Source organism: Megalops cyprinoides, chromosome 9, assembly GCF_013368585.1.
Source record: "Megalops cyprinoides isolate fMegCyp1 chromosome 9, fMegCyp1.pri, whole genome shotgun sequence".
In the NCBI taxonomy this organism is placed as follows: Eukaryota; Metazoa; Chordata; class Actinopteri; order Elopiformes; family Megalopidae; genus Megalops; species Megalops cyprinoides.
The window spans coordinates 26,845,732-26,868,497 of NC_050591.1; the positions used below are offsets into that span (position 1 = coordinate 26,845,732).

A 22,766-nucleotide genomic window follows, 5' to 3' on the forward strand; every position below is an offset into this window, starting at 1 on the left:
CACACAAAATAAGTCACACAAATCTGTCATTGCTTCCCCGGAACACAATAACTTTATCTGTGCGGTAAGTGGTTGTGCGGATTGCATTCTGTTTCTCGGTGATGGATTTCCAAATCCGGGGCGCTCAAACAGCTGTGCGGGAGAGCACATCCTGTCGGAATGAGCTGCCAGACCGATGCCTTACAGATTGGATGTCATAAATGCGTCCTCTCTGTCCCCTCTCCCGGGATGTCACGGCTCCCCTGGCGCTCTTTCAATGATGATCAATTTCCCATCCTCCATCCCTTAGCCAGCCCTCGCAAAAATCAGCATCCATTCAGTGCAAGTCAATACAGTAAAGCAACTTATTGTGATCTCCGAGGGACCATGCACCCGGGAATGGAATGAAGAAGAGGAATGAATAAATATCATAAATTAATATGAGAAGAAAACAGGAGATGCGTCACAGGGGCGTTCGTTGTATGCTGGGGCATCACATTATGGTGTTTTAATTCTACTCTTCTGTTCTGCATGATTGATACCTTTTGCCGTTGTATCAGTGTGGTGCAGTGCAATCAGTTATTCTGTATAGCCCATCTACTTGAAATTAGCATACAAAATACATCCCTGAAATTAATGAAATGGCACTCACTCATGTAAATAGAGGATGTGATCCCTCAGCCCTGCATGGCTCATAAAATGCATTAACACACTTGGGCATTCACCCCCAGTTAATCCAACTCAGCAAATGCATAGTACACTGGGGCACTAATTATAGCCCAGCTCTGGAGTAACCTCAGTTTAAATTGTAATGAAGGTGGTCATATATATGTTGATGTATGCCATATGTCATTAACTGCATTTTTTTTTTTTTCTTTTCAGTATATGACTAATCCCACCCCCCAGAAAGACCCCATCAAACTCAATGCACAGAATGAATGCCGGGGCCTGCCTCATGCAACCTTTGTACAGAAGCTGGAAGAGTCAGGTAGCGTTAGCAACAGGAGTGGTTATTACAACCTTCCAAGTCCCATGTGACCCAACACAAGACATGGAGCAATACCCCCTACCGTCTGCCAAGACAAGTTTGGACCCATCGCAATTACCGGAGCAAGGCAGACGATCCCACTCACCCTCAGCTTACATGCCATTTAGCCGACGAGGGATCAAGCGCTCATACCCAGTACGCCTGACAGCACTGTCATGTTTCTTTTGAAACTTTTTTTTTTGTACTTTTTTTTAGAAAGAGAAGGAAAAAGGCAGAGGATTTTTGACAGGATGGCACGGATGCTGATGTAACTGGCATCCAAGACAGCAAGATCTGACAAGCGCAGCAGGAGGTTTGAATGATGTTACGCAACTGAATATAATTTGTTATACAGCTGCTGCTATTACCGGGACCCAGGAGCACACAACACATCAATGATACATACTGTGTCTGATGCGGTCAAGAGTACACACAGGGATGAAGACACATATTAATGGCTAATACCTATCAGAACAGCACCTGCAGCATGGCCCATCTTTTCAACACAAGGACAATGAGAATGAGCAACAACATGCATTCACATATACTTTTCAACACAAGGACAATGAGAATGAGCAACAACATGCATTCACATATACTTTTCAACACAAGGACAATGAGAATGAGCAACAACATGCATTCACATATACTTTTTCATTCAGCGCTTAAACATGTAAGGTGCAAATTAAACACTACCACCTGTGACACCTTTGCAATAATAATATAAGAAGCAAATATGAAGTAAAGTAAGCAAGTACAGTAAAGAAATAAATTCCTGTAGTTTTCCTAGTGTTTGGAAATACCTGAATATGACAGAAATGACTATCAACCACGCAGATGATAAGGTGCAACCATTGGAAACGCTGTCAGCAAGAGCAGGGATTACGAAGTAAACTCGACTGACACAGCAATGAAAAAAGTTGATATGCACAAAGCCGCTACACTTCCCAAAGGATGCCTCCCGCAGAAATTATTTTCAGAGAGTACAGAAACACAAAAGGGACCCAGTAGAGAAAACAAGACTGTGAATATGGCACAGCTGATGGAGGCATTCACATCATTAAAATCATGCAAGCTGTTCAAATAAAGTGATGGGAGATGTGCAATTTGACAGTGTGAGCCCCTGAAAAAAGCCTAGAACATTTTCAACATCCAGACATCACGCAGGCTTGCTTGATATGAATGGTGCTGAGGAACCTAGCAAGAGGTGACTGACTTGTTAACTGTGTCTCTGAACAGTGCCAAAGCGTTAATTGGAAATGTTGTGTCCGCTAACAAGAAAACCAAATAAATAAATAAGGCAAAGAACAGCGGTGGAGCAACAAGACAGCTATCCAGATATAAAAGGACAGTTTACCTTTTCCACGCAGGCCATAAATAGAGTGTAGTATGGCTTATATGCTGCTTAATTGAACACAACATGACTTTCAAAGGTCAAAGTCCTTGCATGGATGACCCACTCACATTAGCAGAGGCCCTTTTGACAAAGCCGGAAAACAAGCTATTGTTCGAAAAAAATGGGTATATGGGAATCCTAATCATAAAAATGCAACTGAGAGGTTCTCCATTGGTCTAGCTAGAAATGTATTTGCCCTGACCGCAGGCTGAGCGCTACAGCCCGGGTTCAAAATCAGACTTGTCATTTGATGACAATGACTGGGAGCCTGAGCAGCAGAACAAATTGGCTTTGTTCCTTCGGGGACAGGGGTGGGAAGATCAACCCGGGCTTCCTCATCTCACCACTCTCAGGCGCCCTGCGATTTCTCAGGCACCTCAACATTTCTTGCCTGACAACAGGGGAGCACCAGCTATCCTCAAATGAGCGTCCACTTCACTGCAGTACACTCAACTTGTAGTGCTAAAAAGCAGGTTTACTGCATGCAAGTGTGCCAGAGGATTGGATCTGTCTCACTGCAGTGCTTCTGCAGGGGTGCAGAGGTTATTGGTCAGTGTGATGAGCTCAATATACAGTTGCCAATTCCACAACAGGGGGGGAAAGCATTGAAAAATGTAACTGAGCTGAGAAAATGATGATAAAAGTAACAAAAGCATCACATAACTTTATGACTATTATCTTTTAAATGGCAGCTTTCCCTAGCAGTTATCTTTGTTTGGGGCTAAAGAGGAGTCTGTAATTCAAGGAGTACCATTTTCAGAGTGAATAAACCATTTAAAAAGGGCATGTTACTGAAAAACTGACAACATAATTTCACATTGCTTTCAAATGGCAGAATGCTAACTCTTCTATTGACATAAGGCAAAGTGTTGAGGAGCCCTGCACATTTGTCTGATGCATGTTTCTATTCAGATGAGAAAACATGGAAAAACATAACATTTTTTCTGTAATAGGATCAATATAAATGTATTTTTTGAAGTTGTTTTTAACTTGTCACTAACCTGCCTTTACCTGGCAACAGGGTTGATACAATGTATGATCTTATCCCATTTTATGCTGCCAAGGACAATTCACTCAAAAATAGCAAAGAGGAAAGAACAGATACAATATAAATAAAGCACTCAACATCAGCAATAATTAATATAGTGCACCATAGTGCCTGTGACAATCTCATGCGAAAACAACGTGACAATGGATTAACTCCGCCCTAGCCATTTAAAAAAAGTAAAACCTCGATATGAGTACTGAAAGAGAGCCCTTAAGTTGTCTGCTGATCTCTAGTTGTTGTTTATATTGCAGTTGTCTGGACTGATGCTAACCTGGATCTGCATGCCCCAGACAGACGCAGTAGCAGTTTGATTACAGCTGTGTGCACGCTCAGTGGGATAAATAGTGTGGGCAAAAAGGCTTGAGCTTGATTTGCTGAAGTAGAGTAGGCGGGGCATTATCGTCGACTGTGTAGAGTGCTGTCCCATGGCACAGTTACAGTGCCCCGATGACTCCCTCCAGCTCCCCACCCCCAGGCTCCCCCCCCCGCCCGGCTGGTCAGTACTCGGTAAATCCGAAAAGCCTCCCAGCATCACCATGGTGACGGGCCCCAGTTGAACAGATGGCCCCAGTGTGCTGAGCGGCAATTAAAGAGGGAAGCGTCGAGCGAGGGGGGAAGAAAGTGGGTCAGGATCAGGGGGAGAAGGGCCGGGAAACGTGAGGCTGCCTCTCCGCCGCAGGGCTGCGCACGCATGCACACACACACAAACACACACTCACACACGCGCACGCGAGCACACACACACAGCCACGCTCCACTGCACCCTGCCTCCCGGCACACCATCCCCCCAGCGAAAACAATCACCCTCTCCACTCCCCTCACATCAGCTAACATTAGCGTGTGCAGGGGGTACGGCTGTAGTTCTTGGGGCAGGACTGAAACCAGGGCCTGGCCAAATGCAATGAATTAATTAATGCACTTGAATGCTGGGAAAAACCCATGAAATTACAATGGCAAACAAACAGCACTCTGTCAACAGGATTAACCCCTTAAAGCCCTTCAAACATCATGCAAAATTAGACCGCTGGCATCGGGACTACTTCCACAACAGCAACGCAATGATGAATATTGCATTCTTTCTTTCCAAGTTCCCACTAATTCACCTACATTGGAGATGAACGCCTTTGTCTGTGGGACGCAAATCCAATCGACTTCATCCTTCTCCTATTTCCTGTTGGAATTTCTGAAAATGCATTACAATAAGTAGAAGCAGGTTTAACCACATTGCCCATGTAATGAAGTTAAGCTTTAAACAGCAAAAGACTAAAACTTCCATGACATTTGTCATCAGCTCACAATTTACTGTGAACACATTACTGATCCGTTCATTCACTGGGAGTTGTCATAAGCAGAACTAACAACACACACACACACACACACACACACACACACACACACACACACACACACACACACACAAACACGCACACACCAAAACAAAATACAAAAGTTGTTTGTGAATGTAATTTTAATGGAGAGCTCTCCGAGTTCTGGAGGTACATGAGCCTCCCACATTGCGGCTGGAAAAAGACTAACGAGCTGGAAAGAATTGAATGAACTTTTATTTGCACAGCTCTTTTCATCCAGCCAGCAATCCCAAGGTGCTCTCTAATGGCGCTCCCGCTAGAAACACAATTGCATCCTGAACCGGAGTCAACCCTGGAACACAGCGCCATTCACTGCGCCTCTGCGGTGCTACCCCGCACAGTCCCCCACCCCCTCTCTCTCCCTCCCTCTGTCCCTCCCTCCCTCTCTCGGCCCACGGAGGCCGTGTGTAAATCAGGCCATTCCTTCAAATTCATTTCGCATTTTCTGCAAATCTGCAAATCTGCAAATCGTAAGTCTGTGTCTTGGAAAAGGAAGCTTGATTTTTTTTTCTTCTTTTGTTTTTTTACACCACACTTCTGCATTTGGCAACGTACATGATTCCAGTTCATGTGCTGGAACAATGATTTTTTTTCTTTATAAGCTGCTCAGTAGGGCCATGGTATTAGATTTCATTTATGTTTGGCAGTCCAAAGATTTTTTTTTTCTTTTTTCCCCCACCATCACCCTTCTTTTTGTGTCTAGCATTAATACATAAAGAGTTCTACACGCACACAATATGCAGCACCAAAAGACATATATAGATACATGTCTTTGATCGACATGGTAAAAAAAGCAGTATCCTTTAGGACAAAGTGTCTCAGCAAAATAAATGCTAATTCAGTCATGCAATTTAAAGCACTTCAGATTTAACTCCAATCACTGTGTCATTACCTCAAAACTTCAATGTTTAGAGTCAGTCTGAATTAAACATGTTCAATTTTTGAAGCTTTGAGTTACTGTAGTGAAAGAAGTGCCAAATGAAATTCATGACAACAAACAACTTTCAGTAGGCCCCAGTCTATAAGTCTACAGGATGCATGGGTGTCCATGAATCATGAGTATGAAAGTGGGTGACTGCATGCATGTGTGAGAGTGTGGGCATACCTGTGCATTCATTCATTTGTGCGTGTGAATGTGTATTTATTTTGTGCTGTGGTAAAACAGAGCCCCACCCCCCCCCCCCCCCCCCCCCCCCCCCCCCAACTAACTCCCAACCTCAGACTGTGGAATACAACAGGGACTTGGTCCCACCCACACAGTGGGTCCCACCGATTTCTTTGCTGGCGCTTAAGACCTTACCCCGCACCCCAACCAGTGGATTCCACAGTCAATCCTATAACCATGCAGGAAACCTGCTGGCAGAATCAATGTGGCACAGTTTTTATAGAACTGTGGCCAGAAGATTCCAGCTTTGATGCCCATGTGGAGGAGTGCCATTGTATTTCACTTTAATTGGTTCAGCAAATATCCAGCTGCATGAATGAATAACATGTAGAAATGTAAGCAATGTAACTTGCCCTGGATAAGGGTGTCTGAAAAGCAAATAAATAATGTAATAAAATTCCAAATAGCCTTGCCTGCAGGCACTAATGGAATAATAAAGTTATTTTAAGTGGTAGTGGTGCTGGTTGGAGGGGGGGTTGCAGTGGCATTTTTCTACAGAAAATGTCTATGTGAAGAGCTCTTCAGTGAGAGTCAACTATTGGGATCCACAGACAGATACCATTCGCAGTGTACTGAGATCCATCCAGTCTCTTATGCTAGGTGGGGAGACTGTATGCACGTATGTGTCAAGAAGCCATCGATAAATAGCTTTTGTAGATACATAAATAGTGGATGTAGACCACCCCCATGCAGCATACAGGAAGATTTCAAACTGGAGCCTTTCTCTCACTTATGCAGTTGTCACTGATCCTCACAAGCCGTTATTTTCCAAGTGTTGCTCTCTTGCTGGAATTGACAGCAAGGAGACACCTGCCCTGAGTGTTCCTCCATGTTACAGGGAAACAATCAGGTCCTCTTTTAAAGGCAGGGTTCTCTCCTTTCTTAGAAAGGAAAAAAAAGAAAAAGAGAGACAGAAAGAATGGAAGGGGTCGATAATGGCTGCCCTTTACAGAAATCAAACCTGGAAGAACACAGTTGCATTCTGAATGCAAGAGCCACAGGCGTTAAAAAAGGATGGAGATATGGAGCCAGGGGCAGGCTCAATGGGATATGTCTCCTTAAAACCCGGAAAGTTCTTTAATGCTACTCTCTCCCGCAGACACACCAGACCCACTCTGTCCCCAGAATCATAAAACTCAGAGCGTAACGGCGCTGGGTGACATTACGTTAGGGCATTGATCTGAGCAACCCAGGACGTCAGAAATGTTCTTTCAGGGCAGTCATTGCTAAAGCGGGTAGGACACTCACAACACCACCTCTCCTTTGCACAGTCCTTCTGGAAAGGAAAGAAATCAATCGATAACTATCACACGCACAGTATGTGCACTATGAAACCAAGAGAGAGTGCTTCCACACATGACCTTCTAGAGAATTCAGCAGCTTGGTGCAGCTCTTCGTTTCAATAGACTGGTCTTACACGAACAAGCCATGGACCAAACCACTTTGGTACATTCACAAAGGTAGTATTAGAAAACGCTTGGTTTGGGTGTATTAAGATATACTGAATATTGTAGACTGTCTGCATTGTTGTATTTAAAGCTGTATCAAAAGCAAAAAAGATCCAACACAAGTGACAAGTAAAGCTAAAGAAAGCGAAGTGCTCACAGCAGCATGGGATGCCAGTGACACTGAATGGAAATTGGGGGCTGGGCTGAAAGGCTCACATTAGCTAGTGGATGTGCATCCGAGGTAGGGTTGGATGATGTGTACCGAATTGGCATGTCTACGGTGAAACATCGTGATGGTTGATGGACGATGGACGTTGGGGGGGGGGGTGTGCAGTGGTCATCTTATAAAGGTAAAACCATGAAGCAAGTAGGCCTATCTAAAAGCATTGGTGTGGCCTATTGAATCTAATTTAACCAGGCCCATTTAAATTATTTTGAATTTTGTTATTTTTGTATAATTCATTTAATTCGTGTAAGATCTAGTACAATTCTTTCAAGATAATTGCAAATTTGTTTTGCATTTTTTGCTAAAATAGGGCCGCTTCAAATGCAGTGCAGAAAATTAGGATTATAACAGCCAGTATGTGACAATAAATCAGCAAGAGTTTTCCATAGTCATTACAATATTAATAATTCATTGATTATATTTTTCCTAAACATGAAATATAGTTAAATGTGCAGTGTGAGACATGGTGAAAAGGGTTAATAACAATATAACAATTAGGAATTATTTGTTTAAGACAGGTAGCCTATAGCAGAGGATGAGAGAGTTCGCTCTGTAGGTAAGTTTTAATCCTCAGTTTAGCGATACAAATAAAGACTTGTCCCTGATTTACTGAGGTAGGTGCAAACAAGACAGATTTAAAAATAATTTTGTTTGCGCCTAAATTAAAACTGGGCGGTATAGTGTGATTAACCCTTTTGCACATACGATCACACCGGTGTGATCAGCCGTTTAGCACGTATGCTAACACCGTTCCGATTAGAACATGAGATTCTAGCTAATTCTAACATTAAAAAATATAGCAAATGCGGCGGTTAAAACTATGATAAGCTTAAAACGCTAATTAAAACATACATAACCATATAATGTAACATGTGCACTACATAGCATAAAATAAGTTACGTGCAAAAGGGTTTAATGAGCTGTCTTTCCTTTAAATCAGGTGCAAGGAGCTAATATAATAATTAGAATAAACCCATCTTTCATTTTTGCGCTCTCTGGCTGACACTCCTTGAAATATGCTACATATTCATCAGTTCTACGGCTCAAGTTGATCCCCGGGGAAATCTTTGCAAATATGTAATAAATATATTTTTCTGTGTTATAGCCGAGACACTAGAATTATAGTGTGTGTGTAGCAGGGTGCACCCCACTGTCTGTATAGATTGGGGGGGGGGGTTTAAAATCACAATGACAGCTCAACATCGTGATGTCTTTCAGCCATCGGCCCATCCATCGGCCCAACCCTAATCCAGGGTAGGTCTACCCAACACAGCATGGAGAAATGAATGGACTACCTTAAAAATGTCTGGTGGCATGCAAACTGAAGTGCACATTCATTCATTTATTTATTTATTTTCATGAAAACGTGCACACCGGTTTTTGAAGGTTGTACAGTCAAAGCTGCAGTTTATATAAAAAGCATCCAGTGACGTTATATGCATGGCATTGATGACAGTCAAAGACAGAATGAAAATGGGGTTATTTGGCTGACTTTCTGTAAGCAAAGTAACATTACAGTGAAACTCATCCAAGCCTGAAATGTACCGATCGATAGTGGACCGCATTAGTTACTTTGGCTGTAGCCCATGCTGGGGAAGTTGAGAGATCAATGTCAAAGACCAATGGCATTTTGCATTTGTTGTTCATCTTTGTCAGTCTGTGCTGAAATCTTCAGAGGAGAGCCTACGGTAACAAGCTTCCCTCTGTTGCCTATCTTAGATGTTCATGTTGATTCATAGGGATATATAAAGATGCATAGAGATTCACAGATATTCAGAGATGTTCATCCCTTAGATACGCTTAATGGGAGGCAATCTGTATGCAAAGATAAAACCCATTAGCGAACCACCCTGTCATGTTTATGTCTGGTTTTCAGTTTAGCTGCCGCCTCAGGCCTGAAGCCAATAGTCTCAGGTTATGTGTTCTTATGTACCTGATGTATTTGGGGACAATGGATATCTTATGTTTGCCACAACCATACACTGTCTATACACTCATGAAGTAACTGGAATAAACAACATTCAATTAATTGTAAAATGACGATTCTTCCCATGTTGGATTATCCTGAGGGTTTTCTTAGGCTAACAAAACCCACATAGACTTACAAGCAGCTTGTGAGTGAGTCTGTCTGTCAGCCTGTAAAGAGGACTCTGTCCATCCGTACAGAGGCATCGACACATAGAGTCGCTGCATAGAGCTGAGCCTGGCAAGAGGGCGGGGATAAGCTGTTGATCAGGGAGGATAAATAAACGAGTTTGTGTTTTCAGAGCAGGGCCTTGTATGTACGGGCCGGTGCTTTGAAACCCTGTCGGCTCCCAGAGAGGAGTCGGCACAGAATATTAAGTGAGAAACACTATCACTCATTAAAAAAAGAAAACGTTTCATGTAACAAACCCCCTGTTGTCTACCTCAGCTGCCTGCCCGCTTCTAACCCTTGCTTTCAGAAAGCTCATCTTCAGACAGCCATGAGCGCAGCAAAAGCATGGGCATACCCCAGCTGTAGTATTCCCAACTGTTCAGCACATATAGTTCACCACATCACCCTCGAAAAGTTGCGTCCTGTTGACAGAATTTACCTAGGAAGATGGAAATGAGTTTATTTTTTCCTTATTTGATATTTCCAACATTTCTGGTTTCTCATTTTATATAATTTGGTAAAGAGAACATAATACATACAAAAAACATAACCTGCCCATTCTTGAATTATTCTTATTAAGTGCGGTGAAAAAATTGTTACCAATGATGTGCTCTACAAATATTGGCTAACTTGAAACTGTCACACAGATATTACAAGACATCATCTGTACAGAAATCCATTCAGTTTGTGTTATAGTTGCAAAAATAAAAAAAGGAATATAGCCTTTTTTTCTTCCTCTGTCCAGCTTTTCCACAGACTAGTAATCACGTGGCCTAGTCGCCTTAATGGCATAGCAACCCAGCTGTCTGTTTTAAATTGACATGTTCAAGCTGAGGGGGAGGCTAGAATGATCAGATATGCATTATTAGACGGCCATAGAGGGTTTACAATGCGCAGTGGGACTTATCCCTTCCACCAATCCCAGATCAGTGAAAAAAAGCCCCAGCTGTAAACTCCAACAGTTTTCTCCCACTGAAGCAGTGTTAGAAATAAAGTGTCATTTATTATTATCGTTTTCCTGGCTTATTGCTGGAAAATACTACTAATAGCCAGTGAAATAAACCTTCAGAGTATAAAAGTATGTGTTCTACTTTGAGGTTTAGTCAGTTGCCCCAGAATGCCTTTAATTTAAATCATAAATTGATTTTTAGGCACTAGATGGAGTTTTTGAACAGCCAGTAAAGAAAGGGCAGATGATGGTGAAAAGAGGTTGCGCTTCTGTGAAGAAACGAGATTTAACTATTTAATTTCTGAGTCAGGAACAGGATCACTAAATCAGATTAACAGTGAATCAGAACAGCACAAGCAAGATTGGATCCTGTTTATTGATTTCCTTTTTTCCTTACCTCAGCGATTCTGGATTTGAGTTGAAACAGAACACAGTCTCAGGGACTGTACCAGAAAATTCAGGCTGTAATCTGCAGATAAGCCTGGTCTCTGTTCTGCTTCACAAGGCGACTACAACGAGAGGTAAAGTGTGTACACAAATAGTAGGAAGGAATGATGGTGCTTTTTTAACAGTGGACGTCCCCCCCCCCCCCGCTGCCCTCCACCCAGCTCTGTCCCACCAGTCAAAACATGCAGACACACCTGTCTGGAGCTGCCATAAGATGGACACCTATCCAAGGGAGGTGCTGTGACATTCTCTCACCCTGCTATCTACCCTGCCTTTCTCTACTCCCCCGAATTCCAGATTTTACCCACAATGAATAATCGCTGTACTCATAGTCAGTAGAATCCTTCCATCCATTAAAATCCTTCATACATTCCCAGAGAATAAACTTTGCTTCATTGCCTTACTTTAGTGCACATTAATGGATGTAATGGAGTAATGTTTAAATGTATTTTTGTGATATTGTACAGAACACTTCCTAACAAGGTCCGGGGTATGGAAAGCACAGGTAAATAATCTTGGTAAGTGCATCTATTACGGGCACACCAACCGTAAATGCCCAAGCAGTTCCAGCAGCTGCCCTTTCCAGGCAGGGAACCTTCTGTCTCTCTTGCTTTCTCTCTCATCTCATACCTCAGCAGGACATAAACACACACACCAGGGAAGCAGGATCAAGGCTTCATTTGCATTCACACTACAGCCATCAACAGCAGGCTCCAACAACAGTGTAATCCCTTTCTCACTTCAACAACATTACTGTTACTGCCGTTGTTACGGTTTTCTCTCTAAAGGGGCAACACACACAAAAACATGTATGTTTGCATGTGTATGAATCCGCACACAATGACAGACACACAAGATGAACAATTACACACATGTTTACTGCATTTCTGTTCCTGGGGTCAGGAAAACTGTTCCTGTGCTTCCTGATGTGTTGAGCAGACGTCAGCCTGACACATTCTCTCTTTCTCTCAAAGCACACCTGTTACTGGCAAATGCACTTTGACCTTTCATGTCAAATGGTCATTGGTTTTCTTCATGTCAATGGCCACTTGGCTAAACTAGCATATCATCAGAAAAAATAAAGCAGTCTACAGAGAAAACCTGGTGTGGATTGGATGGGTAGAATCCAGGCAACACCTATTGACAGTCAAAGGCCAGAAATCACCAGTAGAGAAAACATAAGTCCAAAGAAACAGAGGCAGAAACCAACATAGGACTCAGCACAGCTGAGCTGGGTGTTTAATGGACAGTAATGTGAGCCTGCATGCATTGCTTGGATTACATCTGAGCTTTACTCAAAGTTTAATTTTGAGATAATTGCATTTTCATGATTGATGAGCATCTATCATGTCGAGTTAATTTCCCAAATGGTTGGTCCAACCAAGATGAGGGGAAAATCAAAAAGGCTAGCATCAAGGCAGAAACACATACTGTATCACCACCCTCCACAAGGGAAACAATATATAACCGTAAACCACAACTGAGCACCTGGGTCCTCCAGCAAGTCCCAAACAATTAATGAACACTGCTGAATACAATGGAGAATCAGCACAAAACAATGCCAAAACACATAACCACACTACTCCACAGGAAGAGGACGTCTCTTGCTGATTGCAGGGCAGAAAAGAAAAAGGGGTTTTAATGAACAAGATCATCAATACAGGTTCCCCGGGAAACACTATGACTTAGTAAAAAAAAAAAAAAAAAATCTCTCTCACGAATAACTCCATGTTAATTCCCTTCAGCGTATGAATAAGTAATTACAATTATGTGGCTTTCTTGAGAGGCAAATGGGCAAGTCTGCTTCTTTGACTATGCAGGAGAAAAAGTAGCATTCCGGGCAGCATGTTTTCTTCATTAGGGGTGGACATTGGGTATTCTGCTTTAGTTTCAGGGGCACCCAATTCGATTGTCATTACTCTGACAGGCTACTGCCGATAACATCTTTCCCAACGGTTCACTTAAGGAATTGCTGGCCTGGCCTCGCTGATCGTTTCTGATTGATCAAGGGAACCCGTTGCAGTTTCCATCATTCAGACGCTCCCAGCCGGTCCCCCGTGTCAGGCTCGCACTCTGTTGCGCTTGCTAAGCCCCTCATCAATTCTAAGCCCTCGGCTTCAGTCCCATTTGAGTGACTCTGGTGTAAACTCCTGAACGTACCTTCCTTCTATTCGTTTTTCAGCTTTAACTGTCTTCTTTCATCACGATATGTTATCGAGTTTGTTCTTAACATCTTCTGGTTGTGGTCCAAACAATGATGGGCATAGTTTACATTACAGTTGTTTTAGCCTTCATGCCTTTTTGATACATATGTTTATTATTATTTTTTTTATCCCAAACGAAGCTGATGAATATGTGGAAAGCATCTACTTGGATGAACCAACCATACACCCAATCAAATCCATTTTAAAGACTTTACTCACCTTAACATCAGAGTAATATTTCTCTAGAGAAATTAAAGAACCCTTGTGTACTTTATGCTAGTATATATCCCTGAAATATAACAGGGAAGGAGAAAAGAACAGAGCACACAACCAGGCCTAATGTATAAGGCCATTGGCTCAACTTCCAAATTAATCTAATGAATTTTAATTAAGTCGACAGAGCAATTAGCAGGCAGATGGCAAGTTTCCTGTCTCATAGCTGGTAAACAACGCAGCGACATGGAAATGTCTCAACAAAACAGCTGCATATCCTGGATATTAACATCAAGTGCAATAATAGAAGGATTTTCCCACCGTGGGAGTGAAAGCTGAAGGCAGTTGTCATTGGCAGGGAAAATTTCAAACTAAAAAGTTAATCAAGTAACAACTGGACAAAAAGCAAAACGAAAAGCCATCAGCTTGCCCACATGCCAGCAAACATGCCTCGTCAACATTTCTTGCAAGCTTTTACTGTAATTGCAAAAAACAGTGGCCAACTCCTCAGCTGTGTGATGAAAAAAATCAGGCAAAATTATATTTTATGATGTTTATCTTTTGATGAGGTCTGACCTCGTTACTCCCTTTTAAACTGAGAAAAATGGAGAAATTAAATGTAGAAAATTTTTGAAAAATATTTAAATAAAATATGTCTCTGCGTTTCTGACAGCAACCTCATGGGCTGTCATGGGCTGGGAAAACACATCCCTTTGGGAAAAGTGGGAGGTGACAAGACCACCCACTGAAAGGCCAAGCTGGGAAGAGATCTCTAGAAATCAATGGGGAACAAACCGTTTCTGCCCCCAGAGGCAATAAAATAACAATGGAGGGTTAAATCAAAGTAAATAAAGCCCTTGTTGTTATGCAAATCACTTTTTTTCTTTCAGAGCAAATGTATTAGTCCATATGGTGAAATGTCTCTTGTTTCTGGCTCAGAGGTATAGAAAAACACACTCAAGTCAAACAGAGTTTTATGGAAATATGTTATGAGAGAAAATGTTGATGAGATTTCAGAATGTGGAGGAACATTCAGAGGTTATATTTGGCTTTGGTCGACTCTGGGCTGAGGCATACCTGCAGCAAAGGCCAGCATTTGAGTTATCTGCCCACAACATTCATCCTCATCTCAAATACAAGCCTAGTTTTCCATTTTTACTGCATATTCATTCTTGATCCTGGCATAACAAAATATCACAACACCTTACCTTAACATTCTTTTAATAAACATTACTTCACTGTGGTTTCATTCAGCAGTTATAATGATGGGGTGTTACTCACGTATGTTGTGTGAAAGCTTCCTACAACGCATGTTCATTGGAAGACATTATCATATACATATGCACACTTTTCACATTCACACTACCTCTAGTGTAGATTTATTTAAGACATTAAAACATCCATTCTTCAGGCTCAACCCCATGACGGCCAAAATAATTTGCAAAGTTGGGAAGATCAAAGGCGGCATTTAGAGCACCACCCTGTAACCTTAGGGTGAAAGACTCAGTGCATCCCTCCTATTGACAAGCAATTAAAAACACTGATGATAAATGACTGCAGAGCATCAAAGCCAAGCTTTGAAGATTCAAGCCACAACTTGTTTAACTTTTGGCTTGAATATCTTTAAACCTCCGCTGTGGTCCTCAGTAATCTGCACGAAAAATCTCAAGGATCAGGGGTGAATGAATTATAGAAATATAATCAATGCAGATCCACAACACTTCGACTTGTGAAATGCGGGGAAAAAAATCTTCGTGATTGCACACCATTGCAATATTTTTAACTGGATTTCAGTGGTTAACATGAATCCAGAGATGCACAAAGCTAAATAAATGCAGTGCCTCTGTAATCCTGGTCATCCACATTAGCAAAAGGATCATCTCAAAAGGAATCAGACAAGGCTGTTTGATCAAAGCAGTGCATCAGTCTGAAACAGGTCACATGGTAGAGGGAGCCACGCTACAAGGTCAGGCATTAAGAATCCTCTTTCAAGACTTTGCAGGCTTTGAGGATGCACAGCAGAGAGTTCAACTAAGCAATTTAATACTTTAGCCGATTTGGAAATTTTGTTAATTTTTTTCTTCCCATTTAATGCCATACTTTAGTATAATTCCCTTGGGATTTAGGCAAGAAAAGTAAAAACATCATCATTTTTCAAAATGCCAATGGAAATCCCATTAATGGCCCATTAAGATATTTCCTTCATGTTAAAATCAATAAAATATTTTGGGGATGCTACCCATGTCAATTTGTCTGCCCAACTATTTTGCCTGTATAACTCAGAGAAAAGTGTTATTTCATGACTTTTGCAATGACACCATTTCTCATAAACCTAACCTTATTTACACAATAACATCTGTTGATTCACTTACTGAATATAGGTGCCATAGAGTATGGTTAAAAAAGGGAATGTAAAATTAGCTTAAGTCAAAGCTGAAGCAAAAATGCCACTTACAAATAATTTTTATTGAATGGTTTAAATCTGCTTCCAGTGAAGTACCAATTTAACAAGACACTTAGTTAAACACATACACTTTCTTTGGGTGATCCATTCAAAATATTTAAACCACTGATGTCTACCCCTAGCCCTGAAGGTTCACAATCCAAGGGGTTTTAAATGCTCCACACCAAGCAGCTGATTCACACCTTGAATGCTGGATCGTTTAACCTTTCATTCAATCAGTGGCCGTGATTAAATAACCAAAATCTGTGTCTGGAACAGAAACCAAAGTCCCACTGGTGGCACTGGTTTAGACCACAAATATCCATTCCTAATAAATGACTGACTGTGAAGACAGACTGCCTGCAGATCAATGATTTGCATAATGTTACCATTTTTGGCTAAATACACCCAACCCAGTAATGAGCTAACACATGCAAACACACATGCATCGTGCAGCTTTTAGTAAGCTGATGTTGAAACGCTTGTCAGTTTAATGTTCAGTTGGCTTCTACTATTCACAGGCACAATGCTCAGTCCCCACCCCCGCCTTTGAGTACGTAACATTTTTGTACATAAACAGTCTAAACAAATCGGCAACAGAAAACTCAGAGAAGGTCTACAAAGCCAGCACTAATGAAAAATACACTCACAATGTTAAACAGCTCCATTCTCATTGAAAATCAACTAAAATACATCATTAAAAACAAAACGTAAGTCTGGACATGCACAACATTCAGCACAGGACGGATTTTGCTTTCTTCAATTTCAGCACTATGTTTCTGCATTATAAGAGAAGACTGCAATTACAAGGGCAAATAAAACATGCTTCATTGCACTACTGTTGACCACTTTCTACATTCACTTTTTTAAAATATTTGCTGCCATAGTGGAGCCTTCCAGATGATATATGCATAATGCAAAAAATTAATTATTCCTTAAAATTATTTGAACAATCAAAGGATCAGTGGTACAACTTGTATAACTGATGAGAACAGAAAAAATACCAATTCAGGTGAACTGAAAGGTTGTCTTTGGGATGTTTATTTGCACATGAGCAGCCCAATGAAACCATTTGCTTTATGACAAATTGTTTGTTTGATTGACTGAAATGAGAACAACAAGAACTACTATACTCAGGACAAATAATCTGAGGAACATTTTATTAAACATGAACTAAAGTAATTATCTTAAGAAATTCATTTGTTCATTACTCTGGACAAAAGAAACACTGTCGGATTGTTCCATGTAGTTCCGCAATCCCTCAAACTTCTTTGCAGAAGATTAAGCTAAGAATGTTACTGTTCAGACCAAGTCTTCTAAAGTAATTCCAAATGTATGGGTTGTGTATGAGTACATCAGTTGTAAATATATGCAATTACCCATGTCTATGACCCACATAGTTGTTAACTGTAATGTGCACAGCAGAGGAGACCATGGTAGTGAGACAAAGGATTAAGGCGAGTCAAGAGCATACATGGACATTTACAAGATTCATTAGGCAGCAAGCTTTAGTCTTTGCCTCAGAAATATCTGAACGTAACTCTACTAAACAGCAAATACATCAATTTGAGATGTTTTCCAAGCCCAGCTTTTCAGCTGCAGGTAACTAAGCCAGTGTTTTGCACACACAAGACAGACTGAAAACAATCAAAGGATCAATGTAAGCAATGGGTACGCAGGCAAAGACCCTGTGCTTTCTAATGATGCACTGGAACTTGGGGTAACATGAATAAAATGGACAATGTTACACTAGGTTCTAATGATTTCTTCATAGTATATTAGGGCCGATTGTTTTTAGGATTAAAAAAAATAAATAAAACCTAACGGTGACAGAGGACAAAGCTGCAAGGTGATAGCACATGTGCACTCCACAATGCAAATGAGAAGGGAGTATGCTCAAATGTTCTGTTACACAGCATATCATTGCATATTGAAATCATAACACTTCAGTTTTCCAGTTTACAGCAATGTATATGGCAATGTAACATGGATTTACTATGGTGAACCATCATGTGGGGGCACAATAGGGCTCTTGGAGCAGAATTACTACGCTGCAATACAGGCTAGAATATATACAACACTGAGGATTAAATTTCAATGTATTTCTTTGCTTTACTACAATAAGCAAGAATTTACTTTATTGTACAATTTAAGTTATGCAATTGTGAAATTGTACACAGCAGATCATTGATATATGCAGATCTAGCACCTCATGAGGCTTCAGAGCATATCTATTGTTTATGGCATGGTGAAAATACAAATGAAAGGGGAGTAAGGACCTTGTCAGCCATGTGTGTTTGCAACTGTGTGTGCCTGCATGTGTTTGGGTGGGTGCAAGTGATCATTTTTGTTTGACAGGTAACTTTTTTTTGATTGCACAACAAAGAGATAGAGATTGTTCCGAGCGTGAACTGTAAGTGTTGTTTGTGTGTAGAACAAGAAGCATTTACTATTAGGATTTGAAAAATGCACACTTCATGTTTGACATTAATGCTTTTCCTTGCAAGACCGAGGGAGCAAAACAGCATTTTAGCCTGAACTGCTCATCATTTTGCTGCAGGGAGAAAAAAAGCCACACTTCCCTGGGGACTAAATTGTGTTTGCTCCATTCTTCTGGTTGTTGAAAAAGTCAGCCCCTTGGCAAATCCCTTTTTTGGATATAGAAGTATATTTTATGAAACAAGAAAAATAGCATGGAAAGTCATTCTTGGCAAGTTACATTTTAAAAAGCATTTCATGTCCCTTTAAACCAATTTACAACATGCATATTCATTTAAGCTGCCTGCAGTGAATTCTTTAACAAGTAATGCATAGGTGCATAAAATCATTTAGAAGAATTGTGATAGAATGTAATAAAAGTAAACATATTACTGCACCTACTCCATTACTGATGTCCAATGACCTTCACTTCAGCTTCATCCTATTTATCCCACTCCAGCTGTTCTGAGCTGGCTGATTTCATTACCATCAACAATGGTAGGATTCATCTGTGGAAGAACCAATGCCTACTGAAGGGGGGGGGGGGGGGTCTTATACGTGTGTTTGCTTAAAATATCAAAGGTCTAATGAATATAATTTACTGGCCTACAGATTAGTATTAATCTTATTCAAAGAAACAGTAGTGACTCCTCCTCTGAAAGTTATCAAGAGCTGAAACTATCCAGCTATTTCGATTGAAACATTTCCTGTGAAATGGAATAGGTGGGTCTCACTGACGAAAAGTACAATACCCTACAAATAACCAAAGAGATTCTACAACTAAGGACGTTTTTTTTTAACCCGCGATTTTAATCATACGATAGTATGCTCAGACGTCTGTATGATTTTTGTTATATCTAATATCCATCAACAGTCGTACATACCTTGGGGTCAATATCAAAGCAGATATATCTATTTCATATTTGCGCCCTGTGACAGCTGGGTCTGGAAAGGAAAACATCCATAACATCGCAGGTTCCATTCCAATTTGGGACACAGCCATTATGCCTGGGAGCAAACCCAAAAGACGCCAGTGTACAAGCTGTACAAATTCATAGTACGTCAAATTTAAGTCACTCTGGAGAGGGTAAATAATTTATGTAATGTAAATTCGCAACTCAGTCTTCCATACAAGCCATGTAACATTCTCACCCGTGAATTGGATCATTTGTTCGCTTCGGGAACTTGAGGTGGGATAAAAGCATTACTTTAATTTCACTAATAGCAGCATTACTCTCTTCTAAAAATGGAATTGGTCTGAGTTTAATATCCCATTTTATATCCAGTATGTGATGTCACGGGCTTTCCGCTAATTCAATAAACAAGCCGAGTACCTTTGGGCTTGTGACCCTTAATTGAAATGAATGTTTCCGTGTCTCAGAAATGGCAACCTTTTTGACAGCATGTCTTTTAGAAAAAAAAAAAATATATATATAACCATCTATGTTCTGTTTCCTTTCTTTGCTTAATGGAATCTCTTATTTAGCAACAACACCTAATGGCGATATTACCGTATTCTGGAAAGCATGGTTTTTAAAGTTTAAGTTGGCAGTGCGCCTTGGATCCGACTGCTAACCTCCTGATTCGAGCCAATTTTGCTCTGCAGTGCAGACGACCTCCCTCCCTCCCTCTCCCTCTCCCTCTCCCTCTCCCTCTCTCTCTCTCTCTCTCTCAAAAATTCATCTGCAATAAAACATCAAAAGAGACTTCTACGTTTATAATATAATGATTGACTTCTGAATACATACATTCCATGCTTTAAACTACAGTCCATTATACATACACGTTATTTACATATACTTCAGGTAACGATCACTAATGTGGTCTCACAGAGACTACTTTTAAAAAGTGGTGAAAATATTAGAAGTGCAGTCACATTAAACCAGTCTCGGGTACATAGAACGCATGCAGCATAAATAACATTAATACAATCTACAATGAGCAGGGTCAGTGTTGTGAAATTTGTGATATAGGTGTTTCAGTGCCCTACTTCAACACTAGTTCAAGCAGCAATGGTCAGATCCAAAGCTCGCCTAAGCCTCAATTAAAAAATAAAGCGTACATTCTACGTACAATATAAGTGCACTATGTGGGAATACGCATTAAATGAAATTATATGGAAGGAATTACTCTATATCTACACTTTTTTGTGAAAATGGTATGGAGCAAATTACAGATAACATACATTTGTCATAATACATTTAATACTTTTATAAGCATCCGCCATTTGTAGCCTACAAAAAGTGCTCATTCCAAGCGTGCTTACTAGAACGTATGTCGTTGCACTAAATTAAGGGCTACCGCAACATTGCGTAGTGATGCGTGTTCATTATTAGGTGGAGTGGGGGACATTCTCACCTGGGGAAAAATTCACTGTCCCCATCACTTCTCAACTACCCCCCCACCACCATTATAGATGTATAATCTATGTTTTCATCACTATCGCCATCTGCCTGTATCAGCTGTTATTTCACTTTGTACAGCCTCTGACGAACAAGTTTGAATTCGTCTTTCAATACGTTTATAAGAAGCTCGCGTTTGTTTTAACAGATCAATTATACTGCTAAATCACATGTAACATGTTTCAATTTTGCAGGAATGTCATACTCTGAGTAAAACAACGAAAAACAGCACTTAATTATAGATGCCACCGTACAACTGATAAACTACTTCGACTTTTGTAAACAATAACGACAGAAGTGACTTCACCAAGGTAACAGAAAAAAATGGCGTGGAGGTGTCTTACCTGGTACGTTAACAGCCACCAGGATTATCCAAAAACTCGTGAGCATCGCCATGGCCGTGTACGGTTAAGCCTTTCACAAAATATCCGGACTTTCTTTTACACCTCGGCAGTGGTTTGATGCGTTCGATCAAGACGATTTCGGTCAGGCATGCAACTTCAGCAAAAGATGCAGACCAAATCCCTGTCCTGCGTTTTGGGATAAGCAGATCCCCCCGTCGAGATCGGAGTTGGAAACACGCATTCGAAACACCAGAGCCGTTAACAGCTAGTCACGTTTGCTCTTTTGAGGGGTCAGTATTTCATCCAGTTATCCCAGAGCTTGCCGACTTCAAGATGTGCGCCCCACAAAAGGAACCGCAATGAATGAGTATGTGTAGAGATATTTCCTTTGGTTTACTGCAATGCAAGGCGCTGGTAAGTAACTGCCAGATGTATAGAGAACAGCACTTTATGCACTGCGCGTAGGCTGACTTGCAGATCGTGAGGAGAGCTCGGCGCTTGGAAACCACTATGAAGTTCAGTAATTTCTGGTTTTCTGACCACAAGATTATCCCACTGTCCAAAAATCCAGATTTTCCCACCAGCGCGGTAGATGCGTGTCGCTTTACCCCCCTGATTTTTTTTTTAACTGAAATAGAGGAGAGGGGCGGCAGTGACAAGTTCCAAAATATTCACCGTTAGTTCTTTGCAACTGTCTGCCTCCAAAAATGCGAAAGGGAATAAAATATATCCACTTTTAGCATACGACTACTGCAAATAACTTGTTTAGTCTATTGTAAGTGTTCTCAACGCAAAAGTAGATGCTGAAAGTTCAGAAGATCCGGGTCTGTCTGCTGGGTTTGGGGATCTCGGAATGTTTAGATATTTTGTAGGCTTGATGCAGTCTGCAGGACAGGGTGGCGTCCGTTCGCTTGTCCTGGCGAAATGATGCTTTCCCTTCAGGTACACAAGTTGGTTTCCCCCGATACAATTCCAGGCTATACAGACTTTCCTGCTGAAGCGTTTCCACTAGAAGTGCTACAATAAAACTGACAACAGCGGAGGAGAGATCGGGATCACATGACGCTAGATAAAGGAGGAGCCTGGACTGTCATGCAAAGCAGGTAGGAGGACTTACGCGCAGAAAATGAAAAGTTGGCTCTCGTGAAGGGATTTAAAGCCACAGAGTCAGCTGGCTCAAAGGTAGTGTCAACCTGCGTCACTGTGGACAGTCTCACAACACTAGCAGCACAAGAACAAATTTAACCTCCTTCTGCCTTTAAACAAATGCAGAAACTATTGTTGCATATGCAACAAAATGCAACTGTTACACGATGTGTGTAATTGAAGAGAGTGGAGCTTTATTTATTTGCTTATTAAAATGTACTCCTCACGTTGGATATGACAGTAGTTGATGTAATTTTGTTAGGTATTTACTATATCTCTAAAAAGCAGTACATGCGTGGACATTTACCCAGAATTTTATTTTCCATGTCTGACTTTTCCGAAAGGGC

General features: G+C 41.0%; 1 protein-coding gene across 1 annotated transcript in view; it reads right to left on the reverse strand.

Annotated features, from left to right (window-relative positions):
* The window catches only part of nectin1b (nectin cell adhesion molecule 1b), an 80,729-nt gene extending 58,433 nt beyond the window's left edge, over positions 1–22,296 (reverse strand). The window contains exon 1 of the mRNA XM_036536734.1: positions 21,274–22,296. Coding sequence (XP_036392627.1) covers positions 21,274–21,325 — 52 coding nt within the window. The 5' untranslated portion in view covers positions 21,326–22,296. The remainder of the gene's footprint in view (positions 1–21,273) is intronic.
* Positions 22,297–22,766: the final 470 nt, after the last annotated feature.